The 14,078-nt window shown below is 34.6% G+C and overlaps 1 protein-coding gene across 41 annotated transcripts in view; it reads right to left on the bottom strand.

Moving 5' to 3' along the window:
• The window catches only part of LOC145270472 (ATP-dependent chromatin remodeler CHD4-like), a 251,553-nt gene that overhangs the window by 194,216 nt on the left and 43,259 nt on the right, over positions 1-14,078 (bottom strand). For all 41 annotated transcript variants that reach the window (XR_013865378.1, XR_013865376.1, XR_013865377.1 and 38 more), the window contains 2 exons: positions 12,138-12,316; positions 2,723-2,812 (listed from right to left, as the gene is read on the bottom strand). Coding sequence is in view for 37 of the 41 variants with exons in the window: in XM_080126123.1 (XP_079982249.1) it covers positions 2,723-2,812; positions 12,138-12,316 (269 nt within the window). In the remaining 4 variants the exon portion in view is untranslated. The remainder of the gene's footprint in view (positions 1-2,722; positions 2,813-12,137; positions 12,317-14,078) is intronic.

The following is a 14,078-nucleotide window of genomic DNA, read 5'->3' on the forward strand; positions in this document are numbered from 1 at the left end:
TAAATAATATTAAATAAGTGGAAATGAGATTAGGATAAACCTAGAATCGAACCCTGTAGGCAAAGTTAAGAAATGGAATGTGAGAAATTAAGCCTATTGTTAATTCTGAATATTAAATATGTCAGTAAAAGAATGAACAATGCAAATTAAAGATATATTGTTTAAAAAATAGGTTAGGAGAGGATTCTTGTGTGCAGAACTGTGTTTTGGACAAACACATGCATAACCACGTGAAATTAGTCACGTTTGAAAAACACACGCATAACCACGTGAAATTAGTCACGTTTGAAAAACACACTTCTGACGTCATAGACAAAGGACATTTCTCCATATTATGGGTTCGAATTTCAGTCAGCTAGTCAGCAAGAGCGCCAGAGAGTTGGTCAGTTAATCCCTCAGGAGTGAAGGGAGAACATTTAACCATGTAGATACAAGTGAATTCCTGATGTTCATTCGGCCGGTCGATCCGATAAATAAAGAGGTCATCATCATGTTTTGTACGTGTTGCCTCGAGTCGTCATTCAGTTACAACAAAAAAACAGGTAACGTGTTTATCATCAATTATAACAAACTCTTGTGTAAAGCCTTCGAAGTATTATGTGTCCCCGCCAGTATCTCTTCCTCTCCTCTAAAATGTGTTAAAAGAATTGTATATAGAAATGTAATATAAACGTCTCTCTACCTCATCAGTATCGTTATGTCTGGATTACATGAATTTTTTTTTTCTACATAGGCATAACCACTTATCAAGGTACAGAGACCACTCGAGGATAAATGTTAAGAGTGTACAGTAGTCAATTGGACAATATAGTAATCGTGAGTAATGGAAATTCGGTCAATTTGTTAAAAAGTGGAACAGCTCATCAAGAACTTGTTTACATTAGACTTGAAGACAACCATATTGTAGTCAGCTGGAAAGCAGGAAAACGGAAGACAATTCCATAGGCGTGCAGTTCTAAGAAAGCTTTGTTCATGGAATCTATGTTTAGGTTTTGGCACAGATAGAGTGGGGGTGGTAATTATTGATAGTGTTTTCAGCTAGATGAGTGTTTCTTGTGAAAGTTTGTCGAGGGGGGACCAGAGATTGAAGCTCAGTCAAGCACTTGCCATGAAAATATGAAAATAATGATAAAGCAGAGACAAACTCGCAACATCTCTTCTGTGAGATAGAGGTTGCAGGGAAAAGAAAAGGGACATCTACGAGGCTACAAAGTCTATTTTGAACTCTATCAAGGCAGGACAAGTACTTTCTAGCAGCTCATGCCCAAATGTGGCAACAGTATTCCATCCCTGGACATACCTGGCTCTTATATAGATAGAGAATTGCATCAGCAGTGTGGTATCTACTGGATCGATAGAAGGATCCGACCATGTGCCCTAATATTAACTTCCGTGTCATCCTTAAAAATGTCACCCGCTATTCAACATAATTAGTGAAACAAATCTTTAAAAAAATCAGGCAAATTATGATAAAACTAATATTAATTGAGCTGACAGATCAATTTTCAAATTTTTCTTAACCAACCACCAGGAGTCATGAGAAATTGACTAAAACGTCTTCTCTCATCAAATCTCTTGGAATTCATAATATACTAAATCCATTGCTCTTCCTGTTTCTCGTAAAATAGATTCTATCGCTCTAAACATTTTCTCTATCTCTACAAGTCTACTATCAGATCATGTATTGAGTACTGTCGTCATATTTGGGATGGTAAATCTATGTCCCATTTGAAGAATTTTGGTAAATTGCAGAAACTCGTGAAACACTTTCCTCTTTACTGCAACTTTTCTCTCACAGACGTGATGTTGTTAGTCTCAGTCTTTTCTAGAAATACTAATGTGGCATGTGTTCCTAAGAATTGCCTCATCTTTTCCCTGCTTCCTTTTGTTCCAGCTTGTTTAACTTGTTGGTCTAAAGGTCTCCATCAATTTGCGTTTTAATATCTCATTGTAATGCGACTTCTTATTCCAGTAGATTCTTTCCAAAGACTGCAAGGTTGTAGAACGGTTTTCCTTCTATCTACAGCGGCCCTGTCGGTGGGGCATTAGAATACGCCGACTGCCCCCCTGCAGAGGGTAAAAGTCCCTCAATGGGGGTCCTGGATATGACCTTAAACTATATCCAGTGGTGAGGCCCCAGCTTGTGGGCTTTGGGGAGTGTGGAGCCACCATTTAATTACCATTGCTCCCAGGTCCACTCTGACCCGGAGTGGTAGTACCTGTTAGGGTCCCAACTATGGGTTAAATAGAAACCGACGTGAAAACAAATATATTCTGTTAAAAAAAATTTTTTTCAAAATCTTTGGATTTGGCATTAAATAACCCGAAAAGGGTTGATATGCCGTAATACAAAAACAACCAACCAATCTATCTACAGCATTGGTCTTTTCAAGACTAAGGTTAATAGGCATCTCTAGTCTTTGAAATAATCCGATTTCTTTCTTGTTAACTCCTTATATCAATTGGCTTCATTACAGTAGTAGAAATTTAGTATCGATCATATACATCAGTACCGAAAAGTGTACCGGCCTTTCTGGAAATCTATCTGATCTTTACATCACAAACACTGGTTCAGGACACACACACATAACCTTCTTATGCTTAACACGGATTTGAAAGTCCAACCAAATCATTTTTTTTTTTTTAAAAAAGCTTATTACCTATACCAGAGACATGTGAGCAATCTAAAACACCTAGAGAATTTTTTTTAAAAAATAATTACCCGTTCTTGAGCTTTGGATTTTTTCTTCTTTTCTTTCGGGGAGAGGTCTTCACTATCATGGTCAGATTGCTGGAGAAGGGAATCACTATCCTGAAAAGACAGGAAATCAAAAAAATAAAAACGTTACAGATTATAACAATTCCTGCAGTATCGTTTTACGTTTTACTTCGGAAAAATTTATGCAGTTTATACAGTTAAATTCCACAGAATAAGAAATATATTCAATCAACAAATGCTGAATATCAGAAAAAAAATTTTTGGGGGCAAAAAAAAAAAAAAAAAAAAAAAAAAAAACACGCAGCAAATGAGGTGAACATTTCTATGAAAATAGTGTCCGCTGTATTTTAAACATAGAACTGACTGAAGTACAAATAAATACTCCGAATATAATATTGTGCTACATAGTTCAATACAAATAAGATCACATTGTAAGAAAATGTTTGATTTCCTTTTTTCACTCAGCATCTCTTGGCAGACAATGGTCTTTTTTGCCCTGTTTCTTTCGAATGTTCCCCTATTTTTACGTAATGTTCCATTGACTTCTTTCTTTGGTGAAGAACCACAGCGCATTAAAATTACTACACATTCCTTTCTCACACCATTACAAATGATCCTATTTTATTTTAGGATATTCAAAAATGATGCTACATCAAAGGGAGATCACTTTCATATTCTTGGCTAAGATTGCCAGATTAGCCTTAATAAAACAGCTTGATCTTCAAAAATTTTATTTGGAAGGAAGACGCAGAATAAATATATATATATATATATATATATAAAATCTTATATGCATGTTCGATTATGAAACCTGATAATCATGAAACTTAATTGGGTCAATTAATATTGTTTTAAAGCTCGACCCTTTGGACAACAAATATCGAAAAATTGGCTAAAAACATTAATTCCTCCACCCTCAACTGGGCATTTTTCTACAAGGAGGGATTGCTTTTTTCGTCGATATTTTCGAAAGTCATACCCTCTTTTTGATTGACTAGCCTTAATTTAAACCATCGCCACTTCCGGTTTGGCGATGGACGCAACGGCAAAGACGTTACTTTTCCTCCTCCGCAGTATGGGTCAGAGCCTGCCTACTACCACTTTTTTTTTTTTTTTTTTTTTATTGCTCAACACACCCGGGCACCCAGTCTAGTTATTACAGAAAGGAGACGTTTTACATTCACAGTCTGGAATATTTATATTATCATTTACATATACATATACATATATATATATATATATTTTGAAACATCAGTTGGAGATATTAATTGATTTAAAACCACCTGAACAGTGAGATTTTTTTTTTTTTTTCTCACTGGTCTTCCAACTGAAATCAAATTCCCTTCTTTCCTCATTCGTTTCTTAGTTTTTAATTAATCATTCTGACGTTTCCTCTTAGAGGGTCAGACGATAAGGCCTTAAGGATATTTTAATAATTTCACCTGCCCGTTTTTTTTTTTGTTTTTTGGTATTTAAATTAAATTATGTTTCCTCTGAAATTTCTCCTTCTATTTTGCTGTATTTCTCCACCATTTCTTTATAATAAAAAACCTTATTTCATATGGTTTGCCATAGCTGATATGTAACTATTAAATGCCGTTCCTTTATTTCAAGTTCATTTGCTAATGATTCTTTGACTATTGCATTGGATATTTCGCAAATAATTGAATTCATTCAAAACGTATCGCTAAAACCAAAACAAACATTTAAGTAAATCGCGATATATCCAGACAGTTGGCGAGATGGCTCAGAGGTAAGGGGCTTAGGCTCATTACCGCGAGGTCCCGATTTCAAATCTCGCTATATTCAGCCACTCTGACGAGTCGTAGACGAAACACGTATCAGTGGATAATTACATTTACAAAATTAAACAAGTGAAAGTGTCTGTGTATCTGTGTCTGTGTACATTTCACTACGCAATAACTGTCAATTTTCAGTCTACAGACTCGAAATTTAATATACAGGTTACTGAAATTTAGGAAAATCTACGTGATCGGTTTTCGACCAGAAATTTGGCTGTTAAGGGATCAAAGTTCAACGATTTGACCTTTGAGAACTCTACCAAACTCTTCCGACAATTTTGGGTATAAACACTTGAAATTTAAGATATAGGTTTCTTGGACATGGATCTAACTTAATAACTTGATTTGAGCCCAAAACAATAAATGTTAAGGGGTCATAATAGGTTTTTTTTTGTCTTCTTTTTTTTTTGCTCAAAATACACCTCCAAACATCCGGGCAACGCCAGGCTGAAATGCTAGTGTGTATATATAACCGCATGAATGCATATATTGTTTTTACATAAGTAATATTTTGCTACACAGTCATGAGCATGTTTCCATCAGCTAGTTACTAGAGACCTCTTCAGGCAATACAGCAAAGTTTGCAATGAAAATATGAGGTCTTTCTTGTCACAGGGAGTTAATATAAAGAGGTTCCGTCAAATGTGAAAAGATTTGGTTGCATGTAAATAAGACCCAATAAAGGTGCGGATTTGACTGTTGAGATATAGGAATGAACGGGGAAGGGGGAAGTTAAAGATCGAGAGAGGTAATGGAAGACTAGAAAGAATATTATTCGTATGCGTGTGATAACTGCAATAAATCTTAAACATACTAGTGTGTATAGGTTCACTCAGCAGGGGAATGTAAATGTGACATATCTATACAAAAAAGAGTTTCAGATTGAATCGAGCTTATTCAGTTATAAAAATGCTTGAATTCTTACATTGCCCTCTTGTATATCCCCGCTCCACCATTATTATCCCTACATATATCAGTGAAGAGGTAAAGAGATAAGGAAAAGCCGCAAGGAAGAAAAGAAAAAATAACCTCAGATTTTATTTATATATATATATACACACACACACATTTCTGTAGAAATATATTTTCTTATAATATATATCAATCCTTAAGCTCAATGCAATTACAGAGCAATAAAGAGAATAAATGACAAAGTTATATTCCAAAATTCATGATGTTGACCATCTTATAATTTATTCCTTTAATTCAGTTGACTTATAAAATTCTTGACAGTATCTTTTGCGCTACGAAACAGATACTGTGAAGAATTGTATAAGTCAACTGAATTAAAGGAATAAATTATAAGATGGTCAACATCATGAATTTTGGAATATAACTTGTCATTTATTCTCTCTCTCTCTCTATATATATATATATACTCGGGTTTTTTTATTCAAAAGTAATGGACTAATGAATTTAACGAGGTTGTTAGATAGTGCTCAATAAAAAGAGCTGATAATACTTGTTTATTGTTATATAAACATGGTCACATCCTGCTGCTACAAATAGCCACTTGTTTCAATCAAAACAACAGATATAGATTATTCATTGAACTTTTGAATAGTCAAGTCGCTGCCTGATGATATCTGTTGTTTTGATTGAAACAAGTAGCTATTTGTAGCAGCAAGATGTGACCATGTTTATATAACAATAAAGTATATATATATATATATATATATATATATGTGTGTGCACTGATAATTGTTGTATTTTCTTATTTGTCAGAGAGTGTTGAACCATCATTAGATTTAACATCCATTTTAAATGCTAATAACTTGTACGTGTATACTTAGTGTTCAAATTTTTCTGTTTATACCAATAAACCCACATCTTTAGTATTTTCAAACTTCATTCATATTGTTGGTCTAATAAAATCTTTCTCCTATCGAGGCTGAATCAATGCAGCTAGTGAGAAGTTAACGTATATACAGGTTGGTATGCCAAATATATTGACGTTCAAAATAGCGGACTTAAGGTTGATAATGTATGTACATTTTAAAATTGCATCACTCAGACAAATAGTTAGGTTTTTATTCTAAGATATAAAACCATGCCCAGTTTTGAAATCCTCAATAGCAGTTTCTCAAGCAGGGTTCCCTAGGATCTCAAGGTTTCACAAGAGATCCCTTCGCATTGACTGTTATATTACATATGAAAGTCTGCTGTGGAATTTCCACAGGTCCCGCAAGTTTCATATATATATATATATATATATAATTGAAGAGACGAATATTGGCTGAAGAGAGCTCGATAAGGATACCTTAAACGGGCCTTATTATCGGGCTTGAAACCGACGGTACCAATGACCTGTCTCAACTAACAACTTTCTGTACACAAAATATATATATAACTAAACACATTCTTGACTTATCGTAATAGAAGTATCATTATTTCTAATCTATTATTAACTCTTTACTTGCCTTCCCACGAGGACAGAGATAGACACAGGGTCAGTTTTTAATGTACAAAAAATCTAGCTCCTAATAAGGGGGCACTGAATTGGAACAAAAATAGAAATTATCTCAGTCTAGAGAGATTTCTTCACTGACAGAAGAAAAAGATGTGTAATATCAGATCAGTATCGATCAGAAACAAAATCATTGGCATTAGGAAAGGTATCCAGCCTTAAAACTTTGCTTCAAAGAAACTCGTTTCAAATCTTCTCATACAAGATCCCCAACCCCAGGAGCTGGGAATGGAAAACATTAAACTGTGCAGCAAGTACATCATTATGCGTTTTTCTTATCAAGAACTTTGTTTTTTTCTGACGAGTCCATGGAAGGAAATGTTGGCATACAAACATTGATTGTTCTCCCGTTGTGTAAAATGAACGAAAGTTTTATTTTAGAAAAAACATGATTGGTACGATGAATAAAACAATGAATTCAAGGAACATAGAAAATTTGTTGTCCAATTATTATATGCTTTGCTGTTATACACGGTGAAACGATAAAATTGTCGCCCTAGAAAAGACGACACGATTCCATTTCCATTCAATGAAAACTAGTTTTCTTTTTTTGTTGCAGACCATCTACTAGTTGGGCAGTTGTGTACAAATCCTAAGAGTGATAGGAGCCTTTTATCATGTCTGAAAGTGACACAATGTTCAAATGCCACCTCACATCTTTGAAGTCGGCCTGAAAGTCAACACCAAAGTGTACCTGGATGTGCTGAAGAGTGTAGTGATCCTCTGGTGTAATCAGGTTGTCGCTGATAGACCCTGGGTGTGGCAGCAGGACTCAGCGCCAGCCCACAAATCCAAAGAGACCCAGGCTTGGCTTCAGAAGGAGTGCTACGACTTTGTAAGTTTCTCTCACTGTCCCCCCCTCCTCCCCGACCTCAACATACTGATCTACTTTGTTTGGTTATATGTCGAGAACATCACCAACATGACCTCCCACAACACCAAAGTCAGCCTGATCGCCACCATCCGCCAAGCTGCTGCTGGTGCTTGTGGAAAAGGCATGCTCCCAGTAAAGCCTACCTCTGTAACCAAATACGGGTATGGGGGTTGATATCCCATTGAAGAAAAATAACCCAAAAAAAAAAAAAATGTGGGCATCATATGACTGTCTGTGGTTAATAATAATAATAATAAAAAAAAAAAAATGTACCCAAATATTTATTGTTTGTAAAGATCAGAGTCTTGAAGCGAAGCGGTTGTTTATTTTTGGAAAAGAAAGTTCGGGAAATCAAATGACAGGCAAGTTTTTTTTGTAAACAAAGATATACTCGTGACATCCAAAGGGCAGGCACGAATGTGTATATATACTTGACAACAGCAACCCAAAAATTAGTTCGATGAGATCGATACTCGATCGGCTCCGTGTTAAGATCTAGCAGAGTGGGTTTCAACTAACACGTTTCTTGGACTACCGACAGCCTTATTTCAACTCAGAACATTCCTCGAAACAACTAGAAGTAACTTTTGGCTAGCCACTGGAAGTGACCAATTACTTCTGGGTACTCTCGAAGTCACAAGCCACCGTTTTCATGCATATTCTCAGAATAGCTACACACTGACTACCTTCAAGACTCTGAAACGCTATAAGAACATTACTATTGCAAATAAACTTAGATTCATTGTTTAATTCGTGTGTGGAATTGTTTTAATTTTCTTTTCACCACACTGAAATCCACGGCTCTCTTATTGTCGATGTTCATCGTTAGGAGGGTACACAATGACAGGTCCGGAGTATATATTTAGACGATCAACCGATAATTTTGTCACTTTCTCATACCAGCAACTTTAGACGGCTAAGAATTATCACCGGCAGTGGTCACTGGAAGGACAAAAATAGTGAACCGTAAACCACCAGAGTCGGGTCGTTTTCAGGCTGCCGTAATTAGAGTGGAAGGGTTCCGAGGTCGACGATCGTCCTCAACCGACCGGCTTGGAAGGGGTGACACCTCTGTATCAAAGCGGTGATTGAAGCTGAAGGCACCTACATTGAATAGATGTCAGCTCTACTACATAATCAAGTTAGCTAAATTGATTTTAATAAAAGTTTTAAAATAAAGCTGTAGTGTTGTTTTCTTTAGGGCGACATTATCATTTTACCTTCAGATTCCAAAAGGATCGATGTACACAAAGAACAGCAAATACTCGCAAAAGTGTACATTCATACGAAATCATATAGATGAGGGGATTCCAAAAGTAATGCCTCCTGTGTTTTTTCCTGCCCTAGTGGATAAGAGGGGATTGCAAATTGCATGACTGAACATGTATTCATGACCTGCAAGTTGCATCTCTGTTGCAGATATTGACGGTATGAGACTAAGGAAGCAACCCTTGCCTTAGATATGTGTCAGAAGTAGACCTGTGTCATTGAATTTATCACAAAAGTGCATTCAGAATGCTGATGACTATGTAGAAAAATAAATTCTGAAGTACAAAAGGCCACTCGTTTTAATGGCACCACTCCCATATTTTATAGCTATTCAACTTTTTGGGTTAAAAATAAAAAAAAAGAAAAACTGAGGCACGCTTTACCTTTGGAACAACATATAATATAAATGTTGGAATGATTAATTGGAATCAGGAATAGGAAAAATTGGAGCCTAATTTCCAATTCCAAAACGATTCTTTTAATTTTTTTTCTCAGCATTAAAAAAATGAAACAAACACTACCTTATTTATTAGAAGTTGTTCATTTACATCATAAAAGGACCACGGAAATGGTTTTAAATCCCATTTCCAGATTTAATACTGATTTTCAGTCTTGATTTATTTCTTTTACTTGGACACGACTAAACATTTCTTTATAAATCCTTTTCAAATGCATTCATTAAACGTTTCAGAGAGTTCACACTTGATATTTGTGGGAGTTGAAACTCTCAGGCTAACTCGATTGTCGCCCTTTAACTCTGATAACCGGAGAGTGACATAGCTACGTGACTTCCTGTTTCTTATATTTCTCTCTTTTCTGCTGAACTCTCGAGCACCCAACAGGTAACGAAGAGTCACTTCTGTTGGTGGCATCGGCCATCAACATCGCTCCTGACTAACCATCACCCTCTCGTAGCTATCAATCACAAGTAACAAACTTTTATTCTCAAAAACTTTCATTCCTTCTATCTGCATTCTTTCGCTGATATGTACCGGTGTTTTTTCGTCGTCATTATGCGACCTTTTTGCTTTTCAATCCTTCTACCATCCAATATATTCATCATACACATGGGGACGGGATTGTCTATCACACAAGCAGACCTATCTGTCCCCTCTACATATTAAAAGATTTAAAACGCTTTGGACAAGGTTTTTTCAATTTCGTTGGTGTCGTCTAAACACTGTCATCAGCTTCTTCTGAAATAAGGTTTATGGTACTTCTTTGCTTTATACACAAGTTAAAAATACAGACAAAAATCTCACAATAAGTTTATCAAAATCTTGCATAAAATACATAAAAGGAAAACTACTAGAAGTTTTCCAAATTAAAAAGGAAATTATATCTACACATAAACTTAGACTCTGACCCACCCCCCAAAGAAGAATGAGATTTGAGCATTTGCTATTGTAACTAACGGAATAAAAAAGATGAAACTCAAATAGGTAACAAATAAATGTTACCAAAGGCAAGACTTCTACCTAATTGGATAAGTTTATTTGTGTTTAAGCTTATTTTAAAGCATGTTTTTAGTTCAAAGCAAATTTAATGTCAAATGTTAAGTTAAAATTAAAAAATGGCCACCCATATGCCCTTCAAAAGGAATGCTGATAACCGTTTAAAATCAAAAATTAAACAAATGCTGGTAGAAACACATCAAATAAATGTCAACAATCGATTGAAAATATTATGTGCTACCAATATGTTGTTTAATTTTTGAGTGATTAGAAAAGATTAAAAAATTAGAATGAACCAGAAATGATTATCATTTTTTGTTAAATTTTTTTTTTTTTTTTTTCGGACACGTAATCATCTATAATAAAAAATAAAAAAAATAATGGATCTCGTTTGGGGGGAGTGATTTAACTAAAGGTATTACTCTATCTGCTATTATTAATATTTGCATCGTTTTTCCTTTTCACAGTAACGCAAATCAGTGTAATAACTGACTAAACCTTCATAATTGCAAAGAAAAAACATGAACATTCCTACATAGAGGGAAGGTAGAGAATAGTTAACAGAGATCAGTATGTAGAAACTCATTCTTGACATGGGACTGGATTTGTTAACTATTCTGTTCCTAAACTGTTTTCTTATTCTGCATCCCAATTGTTGATTCTTTTTAAATCGTTTATAAAAATTTCAAATTAACGACAACCAAATGTGAATTAGGTTTATTTTAAAAGAAAAACAAATCGTGCCTCACAATTCTCAACAAATTACAAGGAAAACATTAGAGAAAAATATTTACAAAGATCTATTCTTTTAATATACGCCCCACCCCCCACCAAAATATCAGACATTATACAAGAGGGTGGTCCAGTCAACAGAACATTTTTAAAAAGCATTGAATCTTAAATGTTAAATTTTAAAGGAATTGGAATCTGAACTTATAGCAGAATCAGGAATTTAGAACAGAATCTGTAATTGTACCGGAATCACGAAAAATTTTGGAATCATCCTATCACTTAATATATGTGTGCGTGTGTGTGTGTGTGTGTGTGTATATATATATATATATATATAGTGGAAATGGTAATTAATAAAAACTGAAGAAAGTGCTTAATACCGTTGTAGAGCAGGTATGCGTTTTATTTTTATTACCGTATCTTTCTGTTAAGTTACATTATTGTTTCAGCTACTTGGCCGTTTTTTTGGCCGTCTGTAGCATCCTCAGACTTTTACAGAAATGTTTGCTATTTTGGGATGAGAGAGTGAAACAATAATGTAACTTAACAGAAAGATACGGTAATAAAAAATAAAACGTATATATATGAATTAATGTTACACGCCATATTTCATAGATAAATGTGTTGATACTACACTTTAAATACGTGTTAAGCGGCATTTGTTTTTTTAAGCCATTTGTATACGATAGACCTTCTGTATATAAGATGCCATGCGCATTCTTTTTTGGCAGATCAGAGCAAAAGTTAACTTAAGATCCGTAATTGCAGTTTCAGAAAAACAAAGGAGGAGGGTAAAAAAAAAAAAGTTATCAGCACTAACCTCTCCTCCACTGTCCATTGGTCTTATAACCTTTTTCTTTTTTTTGGAACGTTTCTTCTTTTCACTGGCATCTTTAGACTTCTTCTTTTTGGACTTTTTCTCGGACACAACTTCAGGAGTGGACATAGCAACATCTTCACCGCCATCTCCACCAGCAACATCTTCAGTTTCTTCCTCTTCTAAAAGAAAAGAAAAAACAAGATTAAATACATATCCAGATTTTATTCATTTTTCTTAAAACATGTCACAGCTCATAGTTTAACATTCGTGTAAGAAAAATATATATATATATATATATATATATATATATATATATTTTTAAGTTCATATATATTGAACTAAAAACCAACGTTTTTTTTCAAAAGTGCTCAATATGCGAGTCTGACATGAACATCTTGTCGGGACTTTAGTGATTCAAATGTGCACGCACATTACAGTATTTTGTCAAAAACAACAAACAAGGACCAGTGTAATAGCAAAAAGAGAAAACTATTGACTAATTCTTAGATGGCACAGATCCGATGAGTCTTATGTGCTCTTGAACATTAAAAACATGTACAACACTTGGAGGGATTACTATCAGGCATGTTAAACTTGAGCATGGATGAATGAATATTTTTTTCTGTCCAGCTTTGTAGGTTAAGATATTTTGTAAAAAAAAAAAAAAAATCCAATTTAAATATATCTTGTACGGCTTAAACACCTCAAAACAATGCATACAAACAAGTCTTGCATTTAGCTCTTAAGAAGCTACAAGTTAATACAGCATACACCGTCTACTTAGGATATTGGGCACTTTTGCATTTAGTATATACCACTTGACAAATTTGGTAAAAATGTTATCTATAAACAGACATTATATAAACCAAATGTAACAAATGAGATGACTTTAAAGTCTTACAGAACATTTTTTACAGATTTATTTTAAAGAAAATTGTGAAAGGTTTCGCATTAATGAAAATGTTTCCATAAAAATAAAATCATTTAAAAACTCCAATTAAAATTAAAAATGCTAATTTAGTTCTTAGATAAAAATTAAAATCCAAATATGACAGTAAATAACAATCTTTGATATGTGCAGTATAAGGACCATGCCATCGTTGGAATCGTCTGGGTGGTTTACAGAAAATGTTGGAAAGTTCTGAAACACTGAACTAATGAAATCACAACAGTCAGCAAAAACGATTAACCAAATTTTAATCAACTGAATTTTAATTTTCTTAAAGTTTCATAAAAATTGTTTAATAATTATTTAGCAAAAGAAAATATTGTTTTATTTTTCAGCTAATTTTTTTTTTGTTGCATTGAAAAAAATTGTCCATCGTTTGTACCGAAAAAAAAAACAAAAAACTTTCGTTTGACATCTTCATGAGTTTTCCATAAAATTGTGAATTCCGATGATAGCACAGTTCCGATTTTGTATATACCAAATTTTAAAGACAATCCTTTAATACAGGGTAGAACAATAAAATTGTCGCCCTAGAAAAGACGACATGATTCCATTTCCGTTTGATGAAAACCAGTTTCCTTTTTTTGTTGCAGACCATCTACTAGTTGGCCAGTTGTGTACAAATCCCAAGAGTGATAGGAGCCTTTCATCATGTCTGTAAGTGACACAATGTTCAACGAGTGAGATCAAAGATGCACCACTGTACAACTCGTGCTCTCTACCGATCCAAGTTATGACAAAAAGACCATTGCCAGCGCACTCAAGATGCAATTCCGGATGATTCAATGCTTGAGGGCACAGCTCAATGCATGGGACAACTCATGGTTATGTGATTCTTTGGTGTGATTTCAAGTGATGGCTGCATCGTCAGCTTGAAAGTCAACACCGAAATGTACCTGGATTTGCTGAAGAGTGTGGTGATCCCCAGGTGCAATCAGGTGGTCATTGGTAGACTCTGGGTGTGGTAGCAAGACTCGGTGTCAACTCACAAA

Source organism: Euprymna scolopes, chromosome 46, assembly GCF_053919585.1.
Source record: "Euprymna scolopes isolate OS-2025 chromosome 46, ASM5391958v1, whole genome shotgun sequence".
Lineage (NCBI taxonomy): Eukaryota > Metazoa > Mollusca > Cephalopoda > Sepiida > Sepiolidae > Euprymna > Euprymna scolopes.